Source organism: Aulonocara sp. 'chitande type north' Nkhata Bay, linkage group LG15 (genome assembly GCF_057382095.1).
Source record: "Aulonocara sp. 'chitande type north' Nkhata Bay isolate Kocher_YH1m ecotype deep benthic linkage group LG15, A_spYH_male_GT1.1, whole genome shotgun sequence".
NCBI lineage: Eukaryota > Metazoa > Chordata > Actinopteri > Cichliformes > Cichlidae > Aulonocara > Aulonocara sp. 'chitande type north' Nkhata Bay.
The window spans coordinates 14,416,637-14,440,221 of record NC_141358.1 but is presented as its reverse complement, the minus strand read 5'-3'; the positions used below and the strand labels follow the sequence as shown (position 1 = coordinate 14,440,221).

Below are 23,585 nucleotides of genomic sequence, written 5' to 3'. Positions count from 1 at the left end.
AATAGTTTGAATTCATTTGAAAACCTTATTCTTTGTCTTCTCCACCATGATTGGAAAAGTAAAAAAACAACTGTTTTAGTTGTTGCATCCTCAGAGTTTAAAGTCTAATCACATAAAGACCTGGATTACGTCTCACCTCCTGCTTCTAATTTAAGATAATAATAATAATAATAATGGATTGGATTTATATAGCGCTTTTCAAGGCACCCAAAGCGCTTTACAATGCCACTATTCATTCACTCTCACATTCATACACTGGTGGAGGCAAGCTACGGTTGTAGCCACAGCTGCCCTGGGGCAGACTGACAGAAGCGAGGCTGCCATTTCGCGCCATCGGCCCCTCTGGCCAGCACCAGTAGGCAAGTAGGGTAAAGTGTCTTGCCCAAGGACACAACGACCAGGACAGAGAGCCCAGGGATCGAACCGGCGACCTTCCGGTTACAGATACGCTTCCCAACCCCCTGAGCCACGGTCGCCCTTCAGATAAAAGATAAAACTGAGGTTATTCGCCAAACAAATCTCAGGAACATCGTATCTAACCAGAGACTTACTCCAGATGTTATAACCCTGGCCAGTTTCTGCTGAAGGGTTCTTGTGTTAAAAGGGAGTATTCATCCACACTTTCGCCACTGTACTTGCTCAAAGGGGGTTATGTAATTATTTGGGGTTTCTTTCTAATATTGTAGGGCAGGGGTCCCCAATCCCAGTCCACGAGGGCCGGTGTCCCTGCAGGTTTTAGATCTCACCCTGGGTCAACACACCTGAATCACATGATTAGTTCATTACCAGGCCTCTGGAGAACAAGACATGTTGAGATGGTAATTTATCCATTTAAATCAGCTGCGATGGATCAAGGACACATCTAAAACCTGCAGGGACACTGGCCCTCGTGGACTGGGATTGGGGACCCCTGTTGTAGGGTCCTTACTTTACACTAAAAAGTGCACTGAGGTGACTGTGGTTGTGAACTAGTGCTATATAAATAAAATTTCCACTGGATTATTCAAGTCCAGAACATTGAGAACATGGAGAAAGAAAAACTTTCTGGAAAAACTGAAGATGAAGTAGTTAAACTACAAGTAAAATAGCAATAGATAAAATTAAAGTCTTTGAAATTTTGCTATAGCTTGCACATTTTGTTCCTAGTTGTTATTGGAAATGCTGATTAAACACTGAAAAAAAGTTCTTATTCTTACCTTTCATTTCATATTCTCATTGCTTAACTGTCAATCTACTCTTACCAGTTTATGAAGAGATAAAATTAATATTGAGCAGAACTGAGTTAATCTTTTTCCTGCAGCCCTCTACAACAGTCCCAGTTTCCAATGTGCCCATTTTTTAAATGAATTAACACCTCAGCTTTAGAAATTCATGTAAAGCTTTGTCCTGATCTCCATATCTGAAGCTAATGTTGCATCTGAAGAAATTAAAAGATATGAATATTTATTCAAACTACAGTGACATTATCGGACAGTTCTGATGATCACTCTTGTAAGATACAGTTTAACATAGACAATTATTTTTGTGTAGTTTGACAGTTTTCCTAATTAATTAAGTTTGGATGTAAATAAAAAAAACCACAAAGCAATAAATCCAACATTTACAGACTGCATTAATGGATTTTATTAATGCTTCTCAGTCTATGCTGGAAGGTGAGTTTGAACAACATTTTACATGTTCTACATGTGTTTCTACAAAATAATCCATCTTCATTAATGGTGTAGCCGGTGTATCTGCTGAACTTATTGTTATAAATATTGAAAAGCTATTTATCCGTATTCTTTCCAAGAATGTGCTCTGAATGGATGGTAGTGTTTCCTATGTACTTAGGCTTCACTCTTTGATGCTTTACTGTTAAAAGTGAAATGGAAGGTCAATCTCAAGCTTTCCATCTCTGACTGTCACGTGGGCTTGAACTTCCTCAGAAGCTTGCTGCAGAACCCCCTGAACCATATTATTGAACTCATGTACTACATACATGAACACATTTATAATGTACTCGCACACCATGTTGAACTCCATAGCAGAGATCTGGTCAACTATGTTCTTTAGGACCGTGACAAAGTTACGATAGAGATGATTGATATTGCCAAACATTTCATCTAAATAATCTGACTTGAGAGAGTCTACAAATTCCTGCAATTTCTCAACAACAATAGCCTCCAGGGTCTCACCTATTTTCACTAGCATTGTGTCAAGACTCTCCATGTTTTTTACAAAATTCACCATTTCCTCAAAGATTTTCTTGGAAACTTTTTTGACTTGATCTATGATCTGCCCTCCAGTGACTGCATCACCAACCGGCATCTGCATTTTCACATTGCTCAACCTTTCAACAAAAAAGTTATAGGTGGCCTCCATTTTTTCATAGATAATCTGAATGGTTACTTCTAGCATAGCAGCAATGCTGCTAGATAGCTTCTTTAAGACCTCAGGGAGAGTGGTCGTCTCATCTGACCCAGGCACTTTGAACCTGGTCTCCCTTAAAACCTTAATGACAGCATTTAGGAAGACCTGGACAGTTTTCTGGTATTGTACAATTATGTTCCTGAAGAAAATTGACAGCTGGCTCATTTGAACATCATAATTGGTTGCAGCATTATAGACTTCATTGATGTGGTTAATGACAGAGTCCTTTAACATCTCCATGTACCCTGTGAACTGATACTTGTCAGTAAAGTCTTTGAATGTTGAAATTATGGAAGGAAGTCTCATCTTGATCTGAGAGAGTATTGCTGTGGGTGTCTCCATGTTGTAAACAATCTGTAGATTCATCTTGTCGTTATCCTTGGGAGTAGATCTGATGACCAAGATGTCAACATCAACCTCTGGGGCAGACTAGAAAAAAGAAAAAAGAAAACAAAACAAAAGAAAGTAACATTTAGTAACCAAAATCTTAATTTATCGTTGTACTGACATTCTTCTTTTTCTTCTCCTTCTTCAGCTGCTCCTTTTAGGGTTCGCCACAGTGGCTCATCTGCCTTCATACCATACTATCCTTGGGATCCTCTTCTGTGTCACCAGCCCTCTCCATGTCTTCCTTTAATACATTTATAAACCTCTTCTGAGGGCCTAGTCTCTGGCAACTGCATCTTTAACAACTTTTGTTCAATATATCGACTATCCCTCCTCTGTACCATCTCAATCCTGTCTCTAACTTTGTATGTAAACCACACAACCTGCGTTGCCCCTAAAAATCTTGACATCTACGGTCTATCTATTACCCATCTACACCTTGTTTTTCTTAACCCTTCCACTTGTCTCCTTCTCATTCACACACATGTGATCTGCGCACATCTCTCTGTCTAGCCATTTGATCTAGTGCCTTTCTTCCTTAGTGTCCATTGTATTAAAATGATCTTGCTAACAATACTTACAGGGTAACGGCCATAGACTTTTGCACTCATCTGGGATGGGACCGCACGACTGAACTGAAGGCCCAGAAGGCCAGTGGCTGGAGAAGATACTGAGGCACTGATACCATTGCTGTGTGTAGCATATTGAAGGTTCACATCAGTGAAAGTATGACTGGTGAAGTTCACGTTCAGTGCATGTTGTTGAACACTGGAACAAAAGGAAATATTGAAATCACAATTGCTCCTCATCTGTTGTTACATGCAAAAGATATAAAAATATGCAATTTACATATGAAAATATATAGTAAAGCATGAATTATAGCTTTGTGCATTTTCCTAAAATAACACATTTTAAAACAAACATATTGATTATTACCTCATAGCTTGCATAATGGCATGGTTGGCATTCACAGTCAGGTCAGCATGTGTCAGTGTGATTTGGCTAATCATGTTGAAAGCTTCATTCTCAAAGTTTACAGTAGAAGAAGCTATATAAAGAAATTGCATCAAATTTAGTGCTCAACAGTGCTTAAAAAAAGATAAAGACAGAAGTTTTTAGGGAATTTTAATCAACTCACCATCCATGTTGTATTCCAAGATCACAAAAGCAGAGGTTGCAGAGGACTTGGCAACTGCTCTGATGACAGGAGCACGGCTTTCTACTTCAGCTGCCATGCTTGTAGTGTACAGTGGGCTGACAAGCGTAGAATTAGTAAAGATGTGCTGCTTGGTAGCTGTTACTTCAACAACAGTCTTCTCAGAGAGAGCAAAGTCACCCATGTTGGTTGGCTGAGACACGTCAATGTTAATATCAACAGTCAAGGAGGCTGGTGCAAAATCCATTTTGGCTTGGGCAATATGAATCCCTTTGGTATTGAAGTTGAACAGGTTTGCCTCATTGTTGCCAGTATACGTCAGCACTGCATACAAATGGCTCATGGAGGCTTCAATGGAAAGATCCCCATTTACATCCATATCAATGACTTTGGTTGTACCATGGTTAAACTTGGTATCACTAATAACTTTAGAAGTTGAGCGCAGGGTGTCTTTATTCAGGAACACATTAGCTTTGTTATCTAGCATTCCATAAAGAAAGTAGTCTTCATAGACTGTGCCATCCATGTTTGCTCTAGTAGAGGACTCCATGGAAATATAATCAGAGGTTCCTTCAAGCTTCAGACTGTGGTCTGCCTCAGCCTTTCCAACAGTTTTGATCACAGGAATATTCAAATTACCACTTATCCTCAAGGTGGAAATAGCATTTGCTTTGGTTTTTGTGTCTGCATCCAGTTTTTGGTTTGCTTGCATGTCTAGTATTGGCAGGGCAATATTTGCAACTGTTGCCACAGAGACTTCAGTATCATAAGTATCAGCGCTCAGAGTGATGGTGCTGTCATGAGTTCCTGCAATACGAGTGTTTTCTAGGGACAGGGAGTTAGCCATCTTGAATCCCCTCTTGGTGGTAAGACTAGTAGTGCCAGCAAGTTTGACTTGAAGGTCCTCAAACATAGAGGTTGTGGTAGCTTCAAGACGGAACACAAGATCATCTTCTGTATACATTCTGGCATTAGCAATCAGATTAATAATGGCAGACTTGACAGAGAGTTCTGTTATTAGATTGCCCACATAGGGAATTTGGATCAAGCCCATCATATCAGCAAGCGGGGCTGCCTTGCTTTTCTGGTAAACAATCTTAGTATTCACATCCAGAGACTGGTCAGTGGTAGGCAAAATGTTGTCCAATCCAGCCTGATCATACAAGTTCAGATCATTGATGGCAGGAGTATGAAAGTCAACAAAAGGCAGATCAATCTCAGGAATACTGATGGGGTATTTCAGAAAGTCAAGACTGGCCTCACTTTCCATGGCAGCGAAGATTCCAACTTCATTTACATTATTTTCAAGAGTGAAGTTGTACAAGATTTTGTACTGGTTAAAACGAGTCAGAATGACTGTATTCATCTTTTGACTGTCAGGACTGATGTGGGCCAAGTAATCATTCTGTAGTTCTATTTTAGCAGTCGAAAATTCAAAACTGTTGACCTTAACATTTCCTTTGTTTTGAAAGTCAAAGAAAAACTCACCAGGGTGAGCTATAACGCTTATTGCATTGGAAAGTCTACCAGTGACTGCACCATAGAGTTCTGTGTCTTTGTTTGCTTTCAACTCAACCTTCATGTCATGAAGGTTTGCATATCCAGATGCAACAAGAAGACTGTTCTTAATAATTGGTGCTTCTGCTTCATTGCGAACATTAAACTTGAAGTAGGAAAATGTGCTAACTTCAGCACTAATATGTTGTTTCATCTTTAACATGGAACAGTCTGTGTCACCACTGAAAGATATGGTGACAATGCTGGGAGAAAATGACAGCTCTAACTTGCTGTTGTGGCTGTCATCACCATTAAACGTTCCTGTATTGTCAGCTGTTAGAGTAAGTGTGTAGCCATCTTGGCGAACAAGTGATTTCTGTTTTAGAGCTACCTCATTACTGAGAATGACATTCTTGTCATATTGAATGTCCACTAAATGTGTGTATGTTGTATCAAGAGAAGCAGTCATTCCCCCTTCCCTAGCAATAAAGGCTGTGTTTACAAAGGTAGAAGTGTAAGGTCTAGTAGTGACCTTAATTCCAGTCTTTGCTTGGGCCTGAGCTGATAGGCCATAGAGAGTCACAGATGCCTGATGTTCAACTCCAAGAAAATTGTGCCTGAACTTTACTGTCTCTCCAAAGACAACGCGTCTCATTTTTGGGATTGCAATGCGAGCAGTGGAATCTAGTTTGTAATTGAGAATTTCAAAATTTGGAGAGTTTCCAATGGAAGTGAAAAATCCCTTGAATTGAGGCGTCATTGCATTCTCAGTTGCGTTCTTAAACTCAGCAGATGTCTCCATTGTGTAGATGGGAGTCTGGAGTTTGAGTTCACCAAAGAGTTTACCAAAAGATGGGACTACAATTTCAGTTGGAATGGTTGGAAAGCTTATTTCAGGGACTTGAAGAAACTTGGCAAGTTTTTCTGTAGGGACTTGTGGAATTTTGGGGAATGAGATCTGAGAAAGAGTGATCTCTGGGAGGGTTACCTCAGGGATGGAAGGAAAGTAGTTCATCGTCAAATCTCCAAAGAAAGCATCCATGTCAAACATGCTAATCTTAAAATTTACAATTAAATCAATAAGTTCAATAATTCTCTGCTTGATGTCATCAGTGGAGATTGTGGTGGCTTTAACAATGTGTAACCCAAAGATAGTGAACTCGGGGATGTCAAGCTGAGTTGGAATATCAAGGCTTGTAATTTTGTCTTTGACAAGTTGGGCAACTCTCTTAAGAGTATTAAACACAACTTCATCGAAGATATCCATTAGAGTTTTAAAAACTTCAGCTACTTTGATTTCTCTTAAGTGTTCTGAAAGGTCTCGAACAGACAATAACACCGTATTGACAAAATCTCTTATTGCCCCAAGAAGAATTTCATGTTTTCTAATAATCTCATTCATGATCTGTACAGACAGATTAACAAAGTCCTGGAAGTTTTTATAATCAAACGATTGAAGCTCTTCCACAATCATTTCAATAAACATGTTAATTTCCTGAATTATTTCTTTTACTTCATTTCTTTTCCAGTAGTGGATAGTAAACTCATGGCAATCCATTAAAAAACGATAAAAGTTTGTTATGACAGTAGCGAGATTAGTGATGGTTTCGTCAATCTTGATGTTTTTCACGACCTCCACAGCTTTATCTAAGATTGCTTGAAAATTTTTTTCAGCTTCAAGCTTTGCAATCAGTTCACTTAATTTGGAAGTTATTGTGTTAAGCTTATTTACAATATCAAAGTCCTGAATAATTTTCTGAATAAAATCTGTTATGTGGCTGACAATTTCCGTGGGAATGTAGCTCGTTAATAACTCGATATGAGCTTTTAAGGATGACGTGAAGCTCTTTAGCTCAGCAACAAAAATCTCCAATGTTTCTTTTATACCTCTGAGGATTGACTGTAGTTTGGCTTTGATTTCATCCTTGCCAGCAATATCATGTAGGAATGCAAAGCTGCTGCCCTTTAGTCTTTCCAAGTCAAAGACTTGAATGATTTCTCCTATGGTTTCAGTTGCATATTCAATAATGGGCTCGATATCATATTCCTCATTAAGGTTATTCAGCCATTCCTGGATTGCTTGAATGGTGGTTTCAGGGAAATTGCCACTAAAAATAGTTTCATTCACCGCATCAACAAAGTTCTGGATGTAAACAGAGAGATTAGCTAGTAGTTTCTTAATAGTAACATTTAGGTTCCTCAAAAATGTTTCCACATCATTCATGGAGATAGTATATTTCTGAATTAAATGACTGAAAAGCTCTTTCAGTTGAATTATCTTGCCTTCTATATTCAATTCAGTAAGTAGGTCACTTATATGTTGCGGGAGAGCCTCAACTTTAGCCCTTATATTATCATTGTTGATGTAGTGCTGCAGTTCATCTACAACATTCAAAAGAAATCCCTTGATGTGTTCCAGGAGGGCAAACAGATTTGGAATCTGAATTATGTGACTATCTGTGTTCTTGTCATATTTGAGTAAGCCAGAGACAGTGAACTCCTGGTTGTCTGTGGAAGCTGTGTTAATAATGTTTGTAAGGATTGTACTAGAAACCTTAATTCCAGTTGTCTCAGCAGTGTTATAAACATCTATGTTCTGATCAAAGGTGTGCTCATTCATTTTAGACTTGAATTTAAAACTAGTCCTTTGCTCTTGGAGTGACAAAGTAGTAATCATCTTGTTGTCAAATGTGGTCTCAAGGGAAAACCCATTATTCAGTTGATGGGTTACGGATGCCCTGCCTTCATTTGAGCTGGCAAGAGCCATGGGCTGAGCTCTAAAGAGAAACTTATTGTAGATCTGGGCACTCTCTCTTCCATAAATGGCCATATCTCCTTCAGCATTCAATATGGCATCCAAGTTGAAATCAAAAGGAGCAATATTGCAACGCACAGTGTGGCTTAAGCGCACCGGTTGTGAGTGAAAGCGGACATCATTGGTAATCATGGCAACAAGGCCGACAACTTCAACTTCAGTGTTGTGGTTCATGTGAGTTCCAAGGAATTTTCCAGTCGTGCTGCACTTTGCATTAGCACTCATGTCACCATAACTGATCTGATAGGTGTGCTTGAGCTCTTCTTCACCATTGTTGGCTTTCAAAACTCCACTCAGATCCATCTTGCCAAGCCCTACCTGCAGCTGTGCCTGATTAATAAAGTTAGCACTCAGGAGATTTAGATTGTTGTTAACATTTGAAGAAACACTGTGGGGGTTCAGGTCGAAGGTGATATCATGAGTGTAAGAGGCATAATCCCTTGCAGAGGCTTCAGCCTTTGAGTTGAAGTTAAGGCCGGAGAGAGTTAAGGTAAAATTGTTGGTGTTGTCAACCTTGATTTCATACATCGCAGCCCTGTTGGTAATGGCTAGAGTAGCTCTTGTAGCATCAACCTCGGCATCAAAGGTGTTTTCCATGGACAGCGGGCTATGGAGAGTAGTTGTTCCTTTTGTGGTGAAACCATCTTTATTCATTCTCAGAATGACCTTATGAGTAGCCTCATTTTCAAGAAGCTTCACATTGGCATCACTATTTATAGCCAGACCATTGACATCAAGAGAGGCGGTCAGCAAAGAGTAAACATGATTTTCAGAGTAGTCTGTGTTTGTTTCCATCCTCAAGATGACTTCACCAGCACCAGCAGAGGCTTCTATCTGATTTTGCATCTTCATGCCAAGAGCAAGGGCATTTGCAGCACATATCAGTTTCACTCTGCTATCTCTGATAGAAAGCTCAGCATTGTGAGTGATGACATCAAAGGCACTGGTTTTAGACGCAACTGAGACTTCCCCATTGATATAGGTTCCTGTAATTACATTCAGGGCCTTAACAAGTGTGGAATCTACCTGAAAATTAGAATCAAACTTTACTTCTGGCCTGAATGGGAAGATGGTTAAGGACTGGATTGAGAGAGTCTTGCCATAAATGGGTCCAGCTTCAAATGCCACCTGAAATTTGTTGTCAACAGACATTTCCTCATGGTTTATTCCAGCCATACCAGTGTGCTCTGTGACAACACTGAAACCAAGTGGACTTCTGGCTTCTATCTTGGTGTTTGTTTTCAAATTAATTGCATCAGAGATGATTGCATCTTCAACAATGCTAATCCTGGCTTCAACGAATTTGTGGGCCAAAGAACTTTCAAATTGGGCTTTGATGGAATCGGTAGTGGCGACTTTTCCAGAGCCTAGATTAAAAAAACACACACAAGGACAAAAAACAAAAAAAATGCTTAATTGCTGACTAATAACTTCAGAATCCCTATGGTGACTACTTTACCAGAAAAGATCCATTTGCTTGTATACAATATCCATATATACATCAAGAATCTCTTGAAAACTATTCCAACACAAAAAACAGCACTTCATTTGAACTACACATTAGCAACTTTAAATTTATCAGTGATCTTCAGTGTGAAGTACCTTCAAGCTTTATTGAAAGAATGTCAATTGGGGAGGTTCCTTTGATGACAAACTTGGCTGAGTAGCTTTGTGATTCATCTTGGTCTACGCCGAAAGCCACAGAGGCCTCTGTGTCATATAAGTTGCTTTTCATCACTGTTGAAACCTCAGCTCTACCAAACAAGGGAATAGATAGCGTGATGCTCTCAGGAACAACAAACTCTGGGATGGAAATCTCCATAGAGGGGATTTCCAGTCCATACTGCTGTAGAGACAGGCCTGGTGTGGTCAAAGCTGGTGGGAAGTTAAGCTCTTCTGTTGACTTTCCTCCAAGTGGCACAGGGATAGCAATTGTGAAGCGATTATTGTTTATGTAATAGATGGCTGTTGCCTCACTATTAAAAAGATAAAAGTAAATATCTGGTTGTTTAGGGAGAAAAATTAGACAGTTTTAATATTTACCATGAGGTTTAACACACTTACGTATTCAGGAATAGTGTCTCTGGTAGGGAAATCTCTGGCATTTCAGGCAATCTGAAGTTCTGAATGTAAGGGAAATCAGCACCATACTTTTCCATGTAATTGTTTGCTGCCTAAAAACAGATAACCATTATTATATGCACTGTTACAAAATTTCCTCTAGGATTAATAAAGTACTATGTTTTTGAGTTCATGTTTTTTTTAAGAAAAACACTTGTATAATTGAGCAAATATGTATGTACCTCCACAAACTTCTTGAAGATATGACGAACTTTCATGTCAGTTTGTGCCACTTGCATGTCAAGAAGATCATTGCCATAATTTTTAATCAAGTCGCCTTTAGGCAACATGGTGGTCTTGGCGTTCACATCCGACTTGACCTCAACCTCAATTTTTGTGGCATCTAAAATGATAAAGAAGAGAGCACTGAATAAAATCCAGAACAACTTTATGAGAAAAATCAAATTCAGATTGTTTATTTTAAAGATCATATCATAACCTGCATATAGCTATTAGAAATGGGTCACTCTGTCTTGATCATAGTTGCCTTTAAATGGTCAGTAAAACCATTTTTTAGGCTGCAATTATTAACTATGATGAAGTGACAGATATTTCTACAGATAGGAGGATGTCATTTTTCATACCTTGATACAAAAAAGCAACAATATGCAACTGTTAAATAACTTGTGATGGGACATTTAGAACACTGTAACTGAAAAAGCAATTTACCATATTTGATATTGATTTTCTGTTGAGAGTTGGCATCCATGACCTTGATTTCACTCTCAAGCTCCAGTTCCACTTCTTCATCACGTTTCATTGTAGCTGTGACAGTAGCATCAGCACTGATTGATGGGACCACAAGTTGGACTTGGAGCATACCTTCCTTCATAGCCTTCAGACTGAAAGAACATATACATCTTGCTGTTAATGATAGCAGTGAGATTAAAAAAAAATATGTGTGTGTGATCTGTAGTTGCTTTCTTACTTGGCACGACCAACCAGGGAGAGCTGAAGAACATTTTTGTTTAAAAAATTGAGAAAGATGGCGTGAGTTCCTCTGCCCTTTGTGTTTCCATCCACAACACCCAGCCTAACTCCAGCCTCCACATCGTAGTCGGGGATCTGGATGTCGGCACTGATGACATGCCTCCTTCTGTTATATTTCATGACTGCTGTGGCTTCTGTAGGCTCTGCACCTGTTGTTGACCAATTGAATGACTAAAGTTACAGTTACATCCATAATTTGTTGGACAACAGAATGATGGAAAGAGAAAAGTATGGGAAGGAAAGAAAAAGCTCCAAAGCATGCCACATAATATGTAAAACCTATTGGAGGCAATGTTATGGGACAGGTTTGCAGGGTTGCCACTGATTGTACAGGTCTTCACAGTGCAAGTGGATGATTACAGTTATGGTAGTTTGTCCAATCAACTTTGAGCTGTTGAAAATGGAGGATTATGTATGACAACCTCTGCAATTTCTAAGCAGTTAATGCAAAACTTGTTAAAACCCTTTGAATTAAAGCATTCAAATTTAAAATCCACTGTGGTGGTGTAAGAAGACAAATTTATAAAAATGTTGTCTTTGTCCAAAAAATTATGATTTAACTGTAAACAAATCAAAAGGAAAAAAAAATCAAATATTGTACATTACCGTCAGCTTTTAGAATAAACTTCAAGGAATCAACTTTCCGCCGGTCATTGTCTGCCTCGCTGAGGAGTTCATAGGCAATAGTGGCTGTGTACTCGGAAACTTCACCAGTTGGGTGCAGCTCCACAACATATCTGTTAGGTTAAATGGACAGTATTTATTTATGAAATAATTACATTTAAGACACAGTTATTTTCTGTTGGTTAAGAATATTTTACAAACTTGCTGTCTCCAGTGAGGGGGAAGTAGGGCACTGTCTCCTGAGAGGAAGCGTCAATGTATTGCAGAGCAGTGCAGTATTTCATTCCCACAAAGGCAGGACTACACTCACTAACATCAACCTTGTCCCTCACCATAGGAGGGATGGTCTTCACCTCTGATCCCGTCACAGCCACAAGGTTGTTTCTAAGTAGGAATTGTAGCAAAGGAAAAATATAATTCTGTCCTAAATGAATTTAATCAAAGATACATATAAACAAAGCTTTGTTTATTTTACTTTGACAAACATTGGCCAGTTTATAATTCAAGATAAGATTTAATCAGCTGTTTTCTCTGCATTCATATTGGAGAAAAGTTACATAATATATAAAAGGTCTAGCTCTCGCTTACGTAATTTTGATGAGCTTTGTTGGACTTGTTGGAGCAGGGATGGTCAGCTTAATATTATCACGACCAAAGGTGATCTTGGCATTCAGGCCACTCTCATGGAAAATGTTGGTGTGCATTTCTAATCCAGAGTTGACATATTCAGGGATGTGAGAGCCAATCTGAGTTGCAAACTCAATACCAGCAGAGGGCATGAAGGTCACTTCACTCTGTGTGGAAACAGGAGAAAGGTTAACACCTGTGATGATGTGGTGAAAAAAAATGACAGGTGGCATTTAAATATATTTATGGAGGATTACCATGTCACGAGCAATCCTCAGTCCACCCTTGATACCGGGTGTAAAAGTACCAGAGAGTGCAATCCTCAGAGGCACACCGGTGACAGTAGGCAGGAAGAACTCATTGTCCATGAAGATGTAGTGGGCAAAGATTGTGTTGTCAGAGTTCACCATTAGTGCTCTAATTAACTGTGGAAAATAAAAACACACGTATAATAGAATCTTTAAATCATTAGCAATTGATTGCTCACTGTGAATGTCCTTTAACTTTATCTTACATCAGTTGGGAACATCTTTAACATGTTGTTGACCATCATAGCAGCAGAGTAGGCTATCTCCTCCATTTCATTGGTCTTCAGATATCCCAGCTCATTTCCCAAAAGTCTCAGATAAACCATTGCCTCTGGAGACTGCATGGTCTTCAGCTCTCTCACCAGTTTGTTGAGATTTTGTCCGATCTCCTTCATCAGGTTCTAGGAGGCCAAAATATAGGCAAACAATTTAAAAAGTTACCCACTGAAAGAGTTCATAATTAATTTAAAGTCTGACTAACGTAAAACAGATTGCTCTTCAATTCAATTCAGTTCAATTTTTATATAATGCCTAATCACAGCAGCAGTGGTCTCAAGGTGTATTGTAAGGTATTATAAGGTGGAGACCCTAATATAGAGAAACTCCAGTAATCGAACAACCCCTTTGAGCATGCACTTGGCTAAAGCGGGAAGGAAATCTTCCCTTGTAACCGGAAGAAACCAGGCCCAGGAAAGAAGAAATAAGTGTATAAACTAGTGTTTCAGCATCACTCTGGGGCAGGATTTTCCTATTTTTTTTAATGATCTTGCACTAATGTAAGAAAGAAGTCCTACATATTTATTTAATATACAGACTGAAGGACATATCCTTGTTAGAAATTACCATAAGAGTCCTCAGTGTCACTGGAGGTCAATGCCATTCATGCAGTTATCTTATTAGAGACCATTTTTCTAAGGTTTTTAAGTTTTACATCAGTTTAGAAGTAGGGAATGGATAGAAAGAGCTGGGTATCATCTGCATAGTAATGAAAATGTATGCTACACCTAAGAGGAGCAATGTAATGTAAACAGAATTGGTCCTAGCATGGAACCCTGTAGAATTCCGTAATTTACCTCAGCGTGTGAGAAGACTCCCCATTTACATAAACAAATTGGAATCTAATAGATATGATTCAAACCACTGTGGCACAGTACCTTTAATTCCTACAGAATGCTGTAATCTTTTTAATACAACACTGTGCTCAACAGTATCAAGGGGTATAGGGATGGGGTGGAGAGAACAGGAGGAGAGAAGATGCAGATATGTGTGTAGACCAGAGATGGGCGTTAACGCGTTACTGTAATCCGATGACTTTTTTCAAGTAACGAGTAAAGTAAGGGATTACTATTGCAAAAAGTAATTAGATTACTGTTACTTTCCCATAAGCACACTGCGTTACTGCGTTACAGCGTTACTAAAACCGTGATTTTTTTTTTTTGCGAGAATATCTCATTACAGTGATATAAGCGAGTGTGACGTTCGTGATAACAGCTGTGTGCAGATCAACAATGGATAATATATCGAGTGTGGGAGAGAGTATGAGCATGCAGCGTTTAAAGCGTGGAAGTACTGACCTTATTTTGAGTTTGATTCCACAAAAAGTGACAAAAACATTAGTGTCTGTTGTGCCTGGGAAGAAAACTTCTTTTTACTGCGAAAAAAACCCCTAAACTTCCAAGCAAGCACTGAGTGCGCTACGACGTAATGGGAAATTCACAGAGAAACTCGCGGATTCTTCAACTGCCTGCAGCGGCACACCTGCACCAGGGTAAACCTCCGCCTACCCCACTCCTGCTTTACAGGTGAAAATAGAGCAACAGGACCGCTGAGTCTTTGATTTTATTTATTTTCTGTTGTGTTTTACTTGCATCTATTTGAAAGAGTGAGTGTAAACACAAAAAAATATTTTATTTTATTTTATGTGCTGGAATGTGCAGAAAATAGGTTTAAATGTTAAACAAATTTCTTCCAGTCAGAGAATGTTGCATATAATTACAATTTTTAAAAGATTAAAACTAATAAAACAAGTTTTAAAAAGAGACTTTTCCATTTGATTACATTTTATATGATGGATTATGCAGAAAAAGTAGAATTGGGCTGAAAGATCTATCGCTTTATCACCTATTCAGGTTGTAAATCGTGTTTTTAAAAAGTAACTAAGTAATTAATTACTTTTGAAAATAAGTAACCAGTAAAGTAACGGGATTACTTTTTGGGGGAAGTAATGAGTAATTTGTTACTGATTACTTTTTTCAAGTAACTTGACCAAGACTGGTGTACACTGCAATTCTACTTCCTGGTCTAAATTCTGCATAGTCATGTTTTTGGGGATTTAATACATTTAGCCAGATTTCTAGAAATCAGAGTTGCTTTGTCTGAAGCGGGATGGATGCTATCCCTTCTAACAAGACCAGGTATTCACCAGAAAGTTTCTTAATTGTCTATAAAACGCACGTTGTTTTATGGACACCACTCAGATAGAGGGCAATTTAAGGACAACATGTAGCTAAACATGTCACTCCTAATCTGATTGGGGAGGGAAACAGAGAAAGCTAGAGTCCAACATGTGTTAGCAACGTTACACACCAGATGTCAAATTTATGGAACTGGGAGTCAATAAATTATAATTTTACTGAGTCTACGTTTGTCTTTAGAGAGCAGTTTCAGGGTTCCTTCAATGTCGCCTGCTCTGGCCCCAGGAAGATAACTGACTATTGCTGCAGGTGTCTCTAACATCACACTTCTCAAAACAGATTCACCAATATCCACAGTTTGTTCCTCAACGTGTGTGTAGGTTTCTGTTTAGGATCAAGTTTCCTCCTCGTGGTCCCCTAGCCAGCCTGTTTTCTATGGCTGCTCGGGACAGTCGGCTGGGGGAGGGCGAATGGTGGCTAAGCTACCCTCACCTGCACTGACTGCTGGGGCCAGGCTAGCTACAGGGTTTTCTAGGTTGTGGTGAAAGATGTCCAACTGAAATACCTGTCTATTTATCCGGTCCGCCTTGAAAGCAGGGATCACGTTCTGCATGACCTCGCGGATCCTTTGTGGCATGTTGTCAGACACAAAATACATAGTCTGCATGGCAGTGTCAGGGAAGAATCCATTTTCTCCAAACAAAGCTTCAACAGTTGGCTCAAATCCTGTCCCCTCCATACCAATCTTCAAAGGTGACAGATTTATTCTGTTAAACCGAACATTTCAAAACAGTGTCTCAATTTGCAGTAAATGGCCCAAATTCATTACCTCCACCATGTCAATGTCATAGCCAAATGCCTTGAGAGTCATTTCAAGCATGACCTCCTTAGGCAGGTAGCTTGTACCCTCAAAGATCATATTGCCCTCCAAAGATCCAAACTTATAGTTGCGAGAGAACTTTGTGGGGTCCATAATGGGCCCAATCTCATTACCCTGAATGGCATCCTGAAGCTTATGTCTCAGCCTGTAGAAAAAAATAGTCGAGTTATTGTCACCGAATTAGAATAACAACTTTCTAATTACCAATAATTCTCACTTACGCTTGAGTCTCTGACCCAGATGAGGACAAAATGTTGGTAATGTGGGAGATGACAAAGCTCTTGACTTGTTGGTCCTGTATATTGGGCAAGGCATTCTGCACCCGGGCAAGTTCACTTAGCTGAGGATTTTTCATAAGTACCAGATATGCAGCAATACGTTTTTGCATGGGACTAGTGCTGTCCAGAAGAACCTGCATAAACTCCTCTCTGCCCTGTGCCCAAAGTACATAAAAAAAAATTAGTGTAAATAAATAAATAAATAAATAAATTATATGGGTCTGACTTGAAAGGACACCAAATTTAATGACATGCTGCATTGGTAGAGTGTTGGTTAAAAGTTTACATGTACTCGTTATTGGCATGAATGTCACAGTAATTTGGGACTTGTAATGCTTTCTTTGAAATGTTCTTTTTCCAGGGTGGAATGAATGTACAACATACATCTTTCAAGTCTTTAAAAAACAAGATTTGGGGACACAAATTTGAATTTATTTCAGATTTTCTATTATCTACACAGGATCAAACATATGCATACAAGTATAAATACACCCCAATAAATATTTGATTAAATGTCCCTTAGAAAGATGCACCTCAAATATACTTTTGGTAGTTTATTGGCATTTAAAGGAATCATTAAACTCATAAAATTAACATGACATTCATGCCCATGATGTAGAAAGACAAAAGAGATGAGTAGAATTGTGAAGAAGTGCTCACAGTGTATGTATCCCAACTCATTCTGAGTAAGGATATTTTTAATTACAGAGATATTGCACAGATGAAAGCAGAAAGAGGTCTGAGATATTTGTCTAATATTCACACTGAAGGACATATCCTGGTCAAAAGGTAAATTCAGGAGAAAACATTACAAGTCATGTGTCATCTGGCTTTATCCATAAATAAAGCTGGGTGTCATCTGCATAGCAATGAAATTGTATGTAGTGTTGTCTAATAATGTTATCCAAGGGAAACATGTATGTTGTAAGTTCGCACAGAACTTTGTCGAATTTCATAAAAATTTCATTTAATACTCCTGCTATGTGATAATTTTTATAATACATTTTTGTTATCAGTGATATCAGATGCAACTCTTCACTAGTGCTCTATCTGTGCTTTGTTGCACGGTAAATCTTGACTGAAATTCTTCAAATAAACAATTTCTGCAAGTGATTAGGTAACTATTTGAGAACTACTTTTTCAAGAATTTCTAAAATAAACTTTTTTAAAAATAGGTTACCTCCTCAGGGAGAGGGGTCAGCCTGTACACTTGAATTGCAGCTTGTTGCACGGCCAGAGAAGCTGTAGGTTTGTTCACACAGTTGATCACAGCAGTCCTGAGTGCTGGACTAGCAGGTACCACAGCTGGAGCCATGTTTCCAATAACCTAAGATAAAAAGTAAAGCAAATAATCAACACATGAAGAAGAATAAAAATTCATGCATGCTTCAACATGCTCTACAGGTGAGATTATGATATCTTGTTTTGTAATGGGCAATTTTAGCGTGTTGCTCCAAAGGATCTACCCTTTAAATGTATATCATTGATTTCTGTTTATTTTGCTATAATACATGAAATCTGTGTCTGTGTGTGTTTGCTTGCTTCTGTAGTCGCGAACTCCTCCAACACAATCAGGAGTTGAGAAAACAAATAGGCAGACAGGTACAGCTGAGAACCCTAAAGGTTCAATATCAGATGTTACATTGTAATCATTGTTGCCTAGCAACCACCTAGCTAATAAAAACATTGTATCATCAAGATTCAATATGTATTGATATATTTTTGCTTCAAACAATCATAATTATCATAAAAGTAATTCTCTAACTTTATTTCTACAGTAACAGTATTTTAATTTGAAGTTATGGGCAGAATACCTACCCTGAGTGTCATAAAAGTTTTGTCTTTGTCTCCAGAGCAATCACCCAACTGGGAAGCCATGAACTCCGCAACAGAGTGAATCTCAGGAATTTGCCTTCCTTCAGACTTGTAAAACCTGTTAAAAGAAAAAACACAATATTTAGCCTCTAAAAGTATTTCACAAAGAAAGAACTAGTAAAATATTATTGATAAATCTTCCCTTGAATAAAGTCTGATTTAATTTGCGTACCTCTTTACAACATTGCTCAGAGCATACATGACAGGCTTGCTGGGTTTGTATTTGGCCATCTCGAGCATATCGTGGATCAAGAGTGCAGAAGGATTGGACACGAGTCCCAAAGCAAAGACAGTCGCATCAACCTCAAGAGCGTTGGTGTCAAAGGTCCTGAGGATCTTCATGATGGCACTGCTGCATTCAGGCGTTCCACATTGAGCCAGTACCTGGTAGGTGAGGACTCGGGATACCGCAAGAGCCTCAGGGAGTGCCGCGCTCAAGGTTTCTGTTTTCATTCCACGGACCGTTGAGACAAGCTTGTGGAACAGGGGAGCTCTCTTCTCACCCTCGTTCTCAGACAGAGTGTCCAGTTCTCTCAGGAGATTCAGAACTGCATCTTTATCCTGTACAAAACTCTTGTCCTCAACAGCCTCCATGTGGAGATCCTTGACAATGACACCTTAGCAGACAAACAAAAAGATTATCATGAGTCTGCACTACATTGTGGTTATAACAAATCAAAACAAAGCAAATTAAACAGAAAAGGCTTACCGTGAGCAAAGATTCTGTCATTGTGAGGAGAAACTTTAACCACGGTGAGCTCTTGCTTTCCGACATTGGCAACTCCATATTCTCTCCTTAAATATAGAAAACAGGGATAAAAACAAAACAAATGCATATACCTGTGTGTACTTACATAGCAGAGCATTCAATAGAGTCTAGTACAAGGTTTGACTTACTTATATGAGAAGGGAATGAGGATGTGGTTCTCGGTGCAGGACCCAAAGGTCATGTGTTTTTTCTCATTGTCAAACCTGTAATTGCAGGTTTGGGAGCTTCTGATCAGCTGAGCAAGAGGGTAGTGCTTAAAAGTTATAGATGAGGATGTTAGCATTGTGGATATTTGTGTTGGCACATTTTTGTGTAATCTTTTGCAAAAGTAAAGGCATTACAATTTTTTTTTTTTTTAAAAGATACTCAATTCGGCTTTTCTTTCCATTATAGCTCAAATTTAACCACCAGTGTGTTAAGACACATTAATACCACAGTACAACGAACAAAGGTAGAGTTTCTCTTTTGATTTGTCATAGTGTTTAAAGTTTTCAGCTCACAGCTTGTCTTTGGGTGCCTTACCATGCCGGTGATAAGAGCCAAGGGGCTGGTGTGATCTCTCATTGGGACAAATTTGTCACATCTGGACAGATCCCTGTTTAGGCTGACATCAGTTGCAATGTCTTCTCTAGCATTGACTGTGTAGTGGGTCTTGCAGTTGCCGTGAATTGTAGGCTGCAGCGAATATGGTAAAGATTAGAGGAACTAAATAAAGATGTATAATATATGATTACGAAACCATTTTTAATAAATATAAAATGTGGTTTAATGTTGTTAAAGTGTTGTACCATATTCTTGTTCTTGTCTTCTTCCAGCACAGGAACAGCCAGTGCAGAGATGATACCCCTCTTAAAGTTCAGGACAGTTGTTGTTTCACCATCCTCAGGGTACAGTTTCACATCATACAAACCCTCAATCACGACCCTCAGGGGATACCTTTAAAAAACAGTGCACAGTCTCCAAATATACCACTTTTTTTTTTCAATGGTTTAAATTATCATGGAGAAATTACATACTTTTCCATTTCAGCAGCAAAGGCATCAGAGCTGGGGCTGTTGGCAAACACAGGGTTACCCTGTGTGTCCGTGTCAACGACTTCACTCAGCCTGCAGCCAGTAGTGCGCACAATGAAACTACAAGTCTGAGGCACTTCAATTTCAACCTGTGAGAGGAGGGAAATTTCTTTTTCTGAAATACATGGATTGGAAAGGGGAAAACTGATGATTTAGCATCATCGTGAGGTGTTTCTCATACCTTGCAGGAAGCCTTGTGTCCATTCTTGAGATGTGAGGCTCCGTTGATAGCATTCAGAGATTCAGCTTCATATTGGTATTCATACTTGTGTAGGCTCTTGTACCTTTGAGCCACTAGGAGAGATGAGATTAGAGTAATGAGAAATCATTTATTAGTTATCTTTTGGAAACTACTGCTACTGTGCAAACTTGATGTCAACATCAAAATGAACTTACAGAGACAGGTTGGTTGATCCCGATCTTGTGCAACTGGAAAACAAAGATTAATCATTTGCTTTAGCACCTGTAATACAACTAAAACGCAGTGCACTACAACTTAAACCCATCTACCAAGCCTAATAATAACCTAGCAAGGATTTACACATAGGTGAGTACCATCAGATGTTTTGTGTTTTCCCAATTTTTGTACTTGTTGCATGTTTTTTTTAACCTTCATTCAACAATTCTGCAAAGACTACAGTACACTGATATCTATTGCAACCTTTTTAACGCTGTAAAAAATACTTTTTTAAACTGAAAGAATTTAGGAACTACTCACAAGTCAAGGCAGATGTACTGAGGAGCAGCAAAAGGCAGAGCTTTGAGTCCCCCATGATTGGTTCGTTGAAGCCCCCTCCTTTTGGGTCAACGAGCACTCCGAAATGAGACTGATTTTTTTGTACTTCAGCTTGAGACTTTTATACTCTCAGGTGGGCCCTGTTGGGAGACTGGGAGGCACAGACAATTCTTTGAATGCTCAAAGTCCACCCGACCCTCTTGTGTGTGGAGGGACAAAGGCAAAAGGGTTTAAAACACACTTAGAGCTAAAAGACGAGACATGGAAAACGGATGTATTGTGTTAAAAAAAATCTTCTTTTATTAATGTGGTTTGTCATTCACTGATTGGATATTAGGGGTTAGTCTTAAGAGATCATCTAATAGCTACTAATTAGTTTTCGCGTTGTTTTTATTTTTCACGCTGTTACATTCTTAATAGTGTGCTAATAACCCACCACCAACAATTCATATTATTTCTTACACTTTCCAGTTAGTGATTGTGAATGCGTATAAAGGCATAGATTTAATGAGCAATTCTACACTCTAAAATACTCCAGTTGATTCATAGACAGAGAGATTGCACACATTAAAATTGAAAAAATTGAAGATTAAAAAGGTAGCATTAATTGTCTAGTGTTACTTGCTTCATTTTTAGGCTACAGTGATTGGTAAAAACTGCCGTAAAAACACTTAAGTTAGCAAAAAATCTTAGATTATATAACATAATAAATGCACTCCTGTACATATTTGCACTATACACATTGTTTAAAATGGCAATGTTGCTTTACATTTACTTTTTACAGTCAAAAACCAACCAACCAACCAACAAAAATAATAATACTTACAGCGTAATGAAGTTAGATGCTTGTTTTTCTGCTCCACAGCCCAAAAATGACAACAGCAAAAACATTTGCAGACCTTGATTTGGGTTGGGACACTGAACTTTGAGCTACAAAGTTTCAAAGGTTCCTGCAAAATTTGATTAGTTGTTTGAATAGGGTCTGCTATTCTGTTTGTGGCATGAAAGGCACATGCAATAAATAAACAGCAATAACCTTGAGCTGTCTTAAGCATTATTATTATTTTTTGTAAATGGTGTTTACTTCAATCATTTATATTGCACTATATTAAACATTTCCCATTACTATACAAATACTTGAAAACATGAAATTGTCTTTTTTTTAATTTGTGCACTGATCTCAGAGTTACATCTAAACATTGTGTAATGGTCTGTTGCAATATATATCCTGATCAGTACTTTTTGTTGGATGCTGATAATGTTTGAACTAACACAGAGTCCAAAGGGAGCTTAAAGCGAACACTTTTGTCCTTTTCCATTTTAAATTTAAAGCTTATTTATTTTTTCTTTTGTAATAACAATATTCTAACTGAATTAAACTATATGATCTTCTAAGTTGCAAGTTTTCTGTGTAAAGTCCTGTTAAGTACTTGAGACTGGACTTTTTCTAGCTGTTCAGCAGTTAAACAACATGAATCACCAAAACGATTCTTAATGTAAGTCTGTGTACTTTAAAAAGGTTACCAATGTATATATAAGTAACAGTACTCAAACTATATAACCTTATAAAACATATTGGCTAATATTTGAAATACTTCAAATATTTAGTGGTAGCTGTTTCTGGTGTTTTTGCACAAAACCAGCAACGCACACAACAGTAATATGGCAAATAGAAAAATTCATTCTTACTAATGTCACTGTTTTTAATGCAAAATACTCTTATGTTTACATTATTATAAATTCCCCATTTTCTTTAATCCAGTGTGTCTTTGTCTTAGTTTAATGTTCTGCAGGTAACAGGGACTTTATAATTAACCATTCCATTCATTTCTTTGTTTTTTAATCAGCTTCTGGAGTCTGCATACTATATGGAAGATATAATCAGGTCAAGAACGAGACAAAGAATTCAGAGAAGGAAAACACCCCAGAGTCATCAGAGGATGAATAAACCGATTTTGGTCTCTTTAAAATCAGATGAGTACCAAATAATAATTAAAAAATACGAATAAATAAAACTGAATCTAAACTCTGTGACCCAGGTGTATGTAGTTAGCCGCAAGTACTATTGCCCAACCAATTTTTTGGCATAAAGGTCGATACCACTGGAGATATTTTGCAAGTACTGTTAAACCTTGTTATGTATTTCTTTCTTTCTTTTAAGATGTTACAATGTAGTCTAGGATCCTGTTAGTGAATCAATTTTCCCAATAAACAGTATGGATTGAGGTACTTAGTAGTTTTCAACATAAGCTTTGAATGTTGTAATGATCACTCCATCAGTGTATTCAGAAAATATCAGGTCTTCTTCCACAGTAATACATTTTGGGGGAAAATTCATCTATCAGTATCTTTGTGGGGGTGTAATAGTTAAGAGGAAACGATGTGGCCACACTTGGTATCATCATGTAATCTGTGCAGTTATGGATTCTTCTGGATTCTTTGTAGTCCTGCCCTGTTTCCTAGTTTGCCATGTTTATCTGTCTATAAGTACCTATAAGCTGCCTGCGCTTTGTGCTGTTTTATTTGAAAAGAAATCCAGATGCAAAAAGTGCAAATCCTTTGAAAAAAATAACAGTTACTGGAAAAATATTTTTTTAAATTACTGGTAGATTTTTAATCATGGAAC

At 38.2% G+C, this 23,585-nt stretch overlaps 1 protein-coding gene across 1 annotated transcript; it reads right to left on the bottom strand.

Annotated features, from left to right (window-relative positions):
* Nucleotides 1-1,599: 1,599 nt before the first annotated feature.
* On the bottom strand, nt 1,600-21,064 carry apobb.1 (apolipoprotein Bb, tandem duplicate 1). Its single transcript, XM_086264430.1, has 28 exons — nt 20,942-21,064; nt 20,620-20,652; nt 20,405-20,517; nt 20,167-20,312; nt 19,939-20,086; nt 19,673-19,825; nt 19,279-19,403; nt 19,091-19,176; nt 18,554-18,998; nt 18,325-18,439; nt 17,687-17,833; nt 16,450-16,661; nt 16,178-16,373; nt 15,914-16,093; nt 13,141-13,335; nt 12,884-13,051; nt 12,588-12,793; nt 12,201-12,383; nt 11,982-12,112; nt 11,314-11,524; nt 11,055-11,227; nt 10,568-10,728; nt 10,329-10,438; nt 9,867-10,240; nt 3,935-9,631; nt 3,733-3,844; nt 3,378-3,564; nt 1,600-2,838 (listed from the first exon to the last, which is right to left on the bottom strand). The coding sequence occupies exons 1-28, from the start codon at nt 20,994-20,996 to the stop codon at nt 1,855-1,857; spliced, it is 11,046 nt and encodes a 3,681-aa protein (XP_086120556.1). The 5' UTR covers nt 20,997-21,064; the 3' UTR covers nt 1,600-1,854.
* Nucleotides 21,065-23,585: the final 2,521 nt, after the last annotated feature.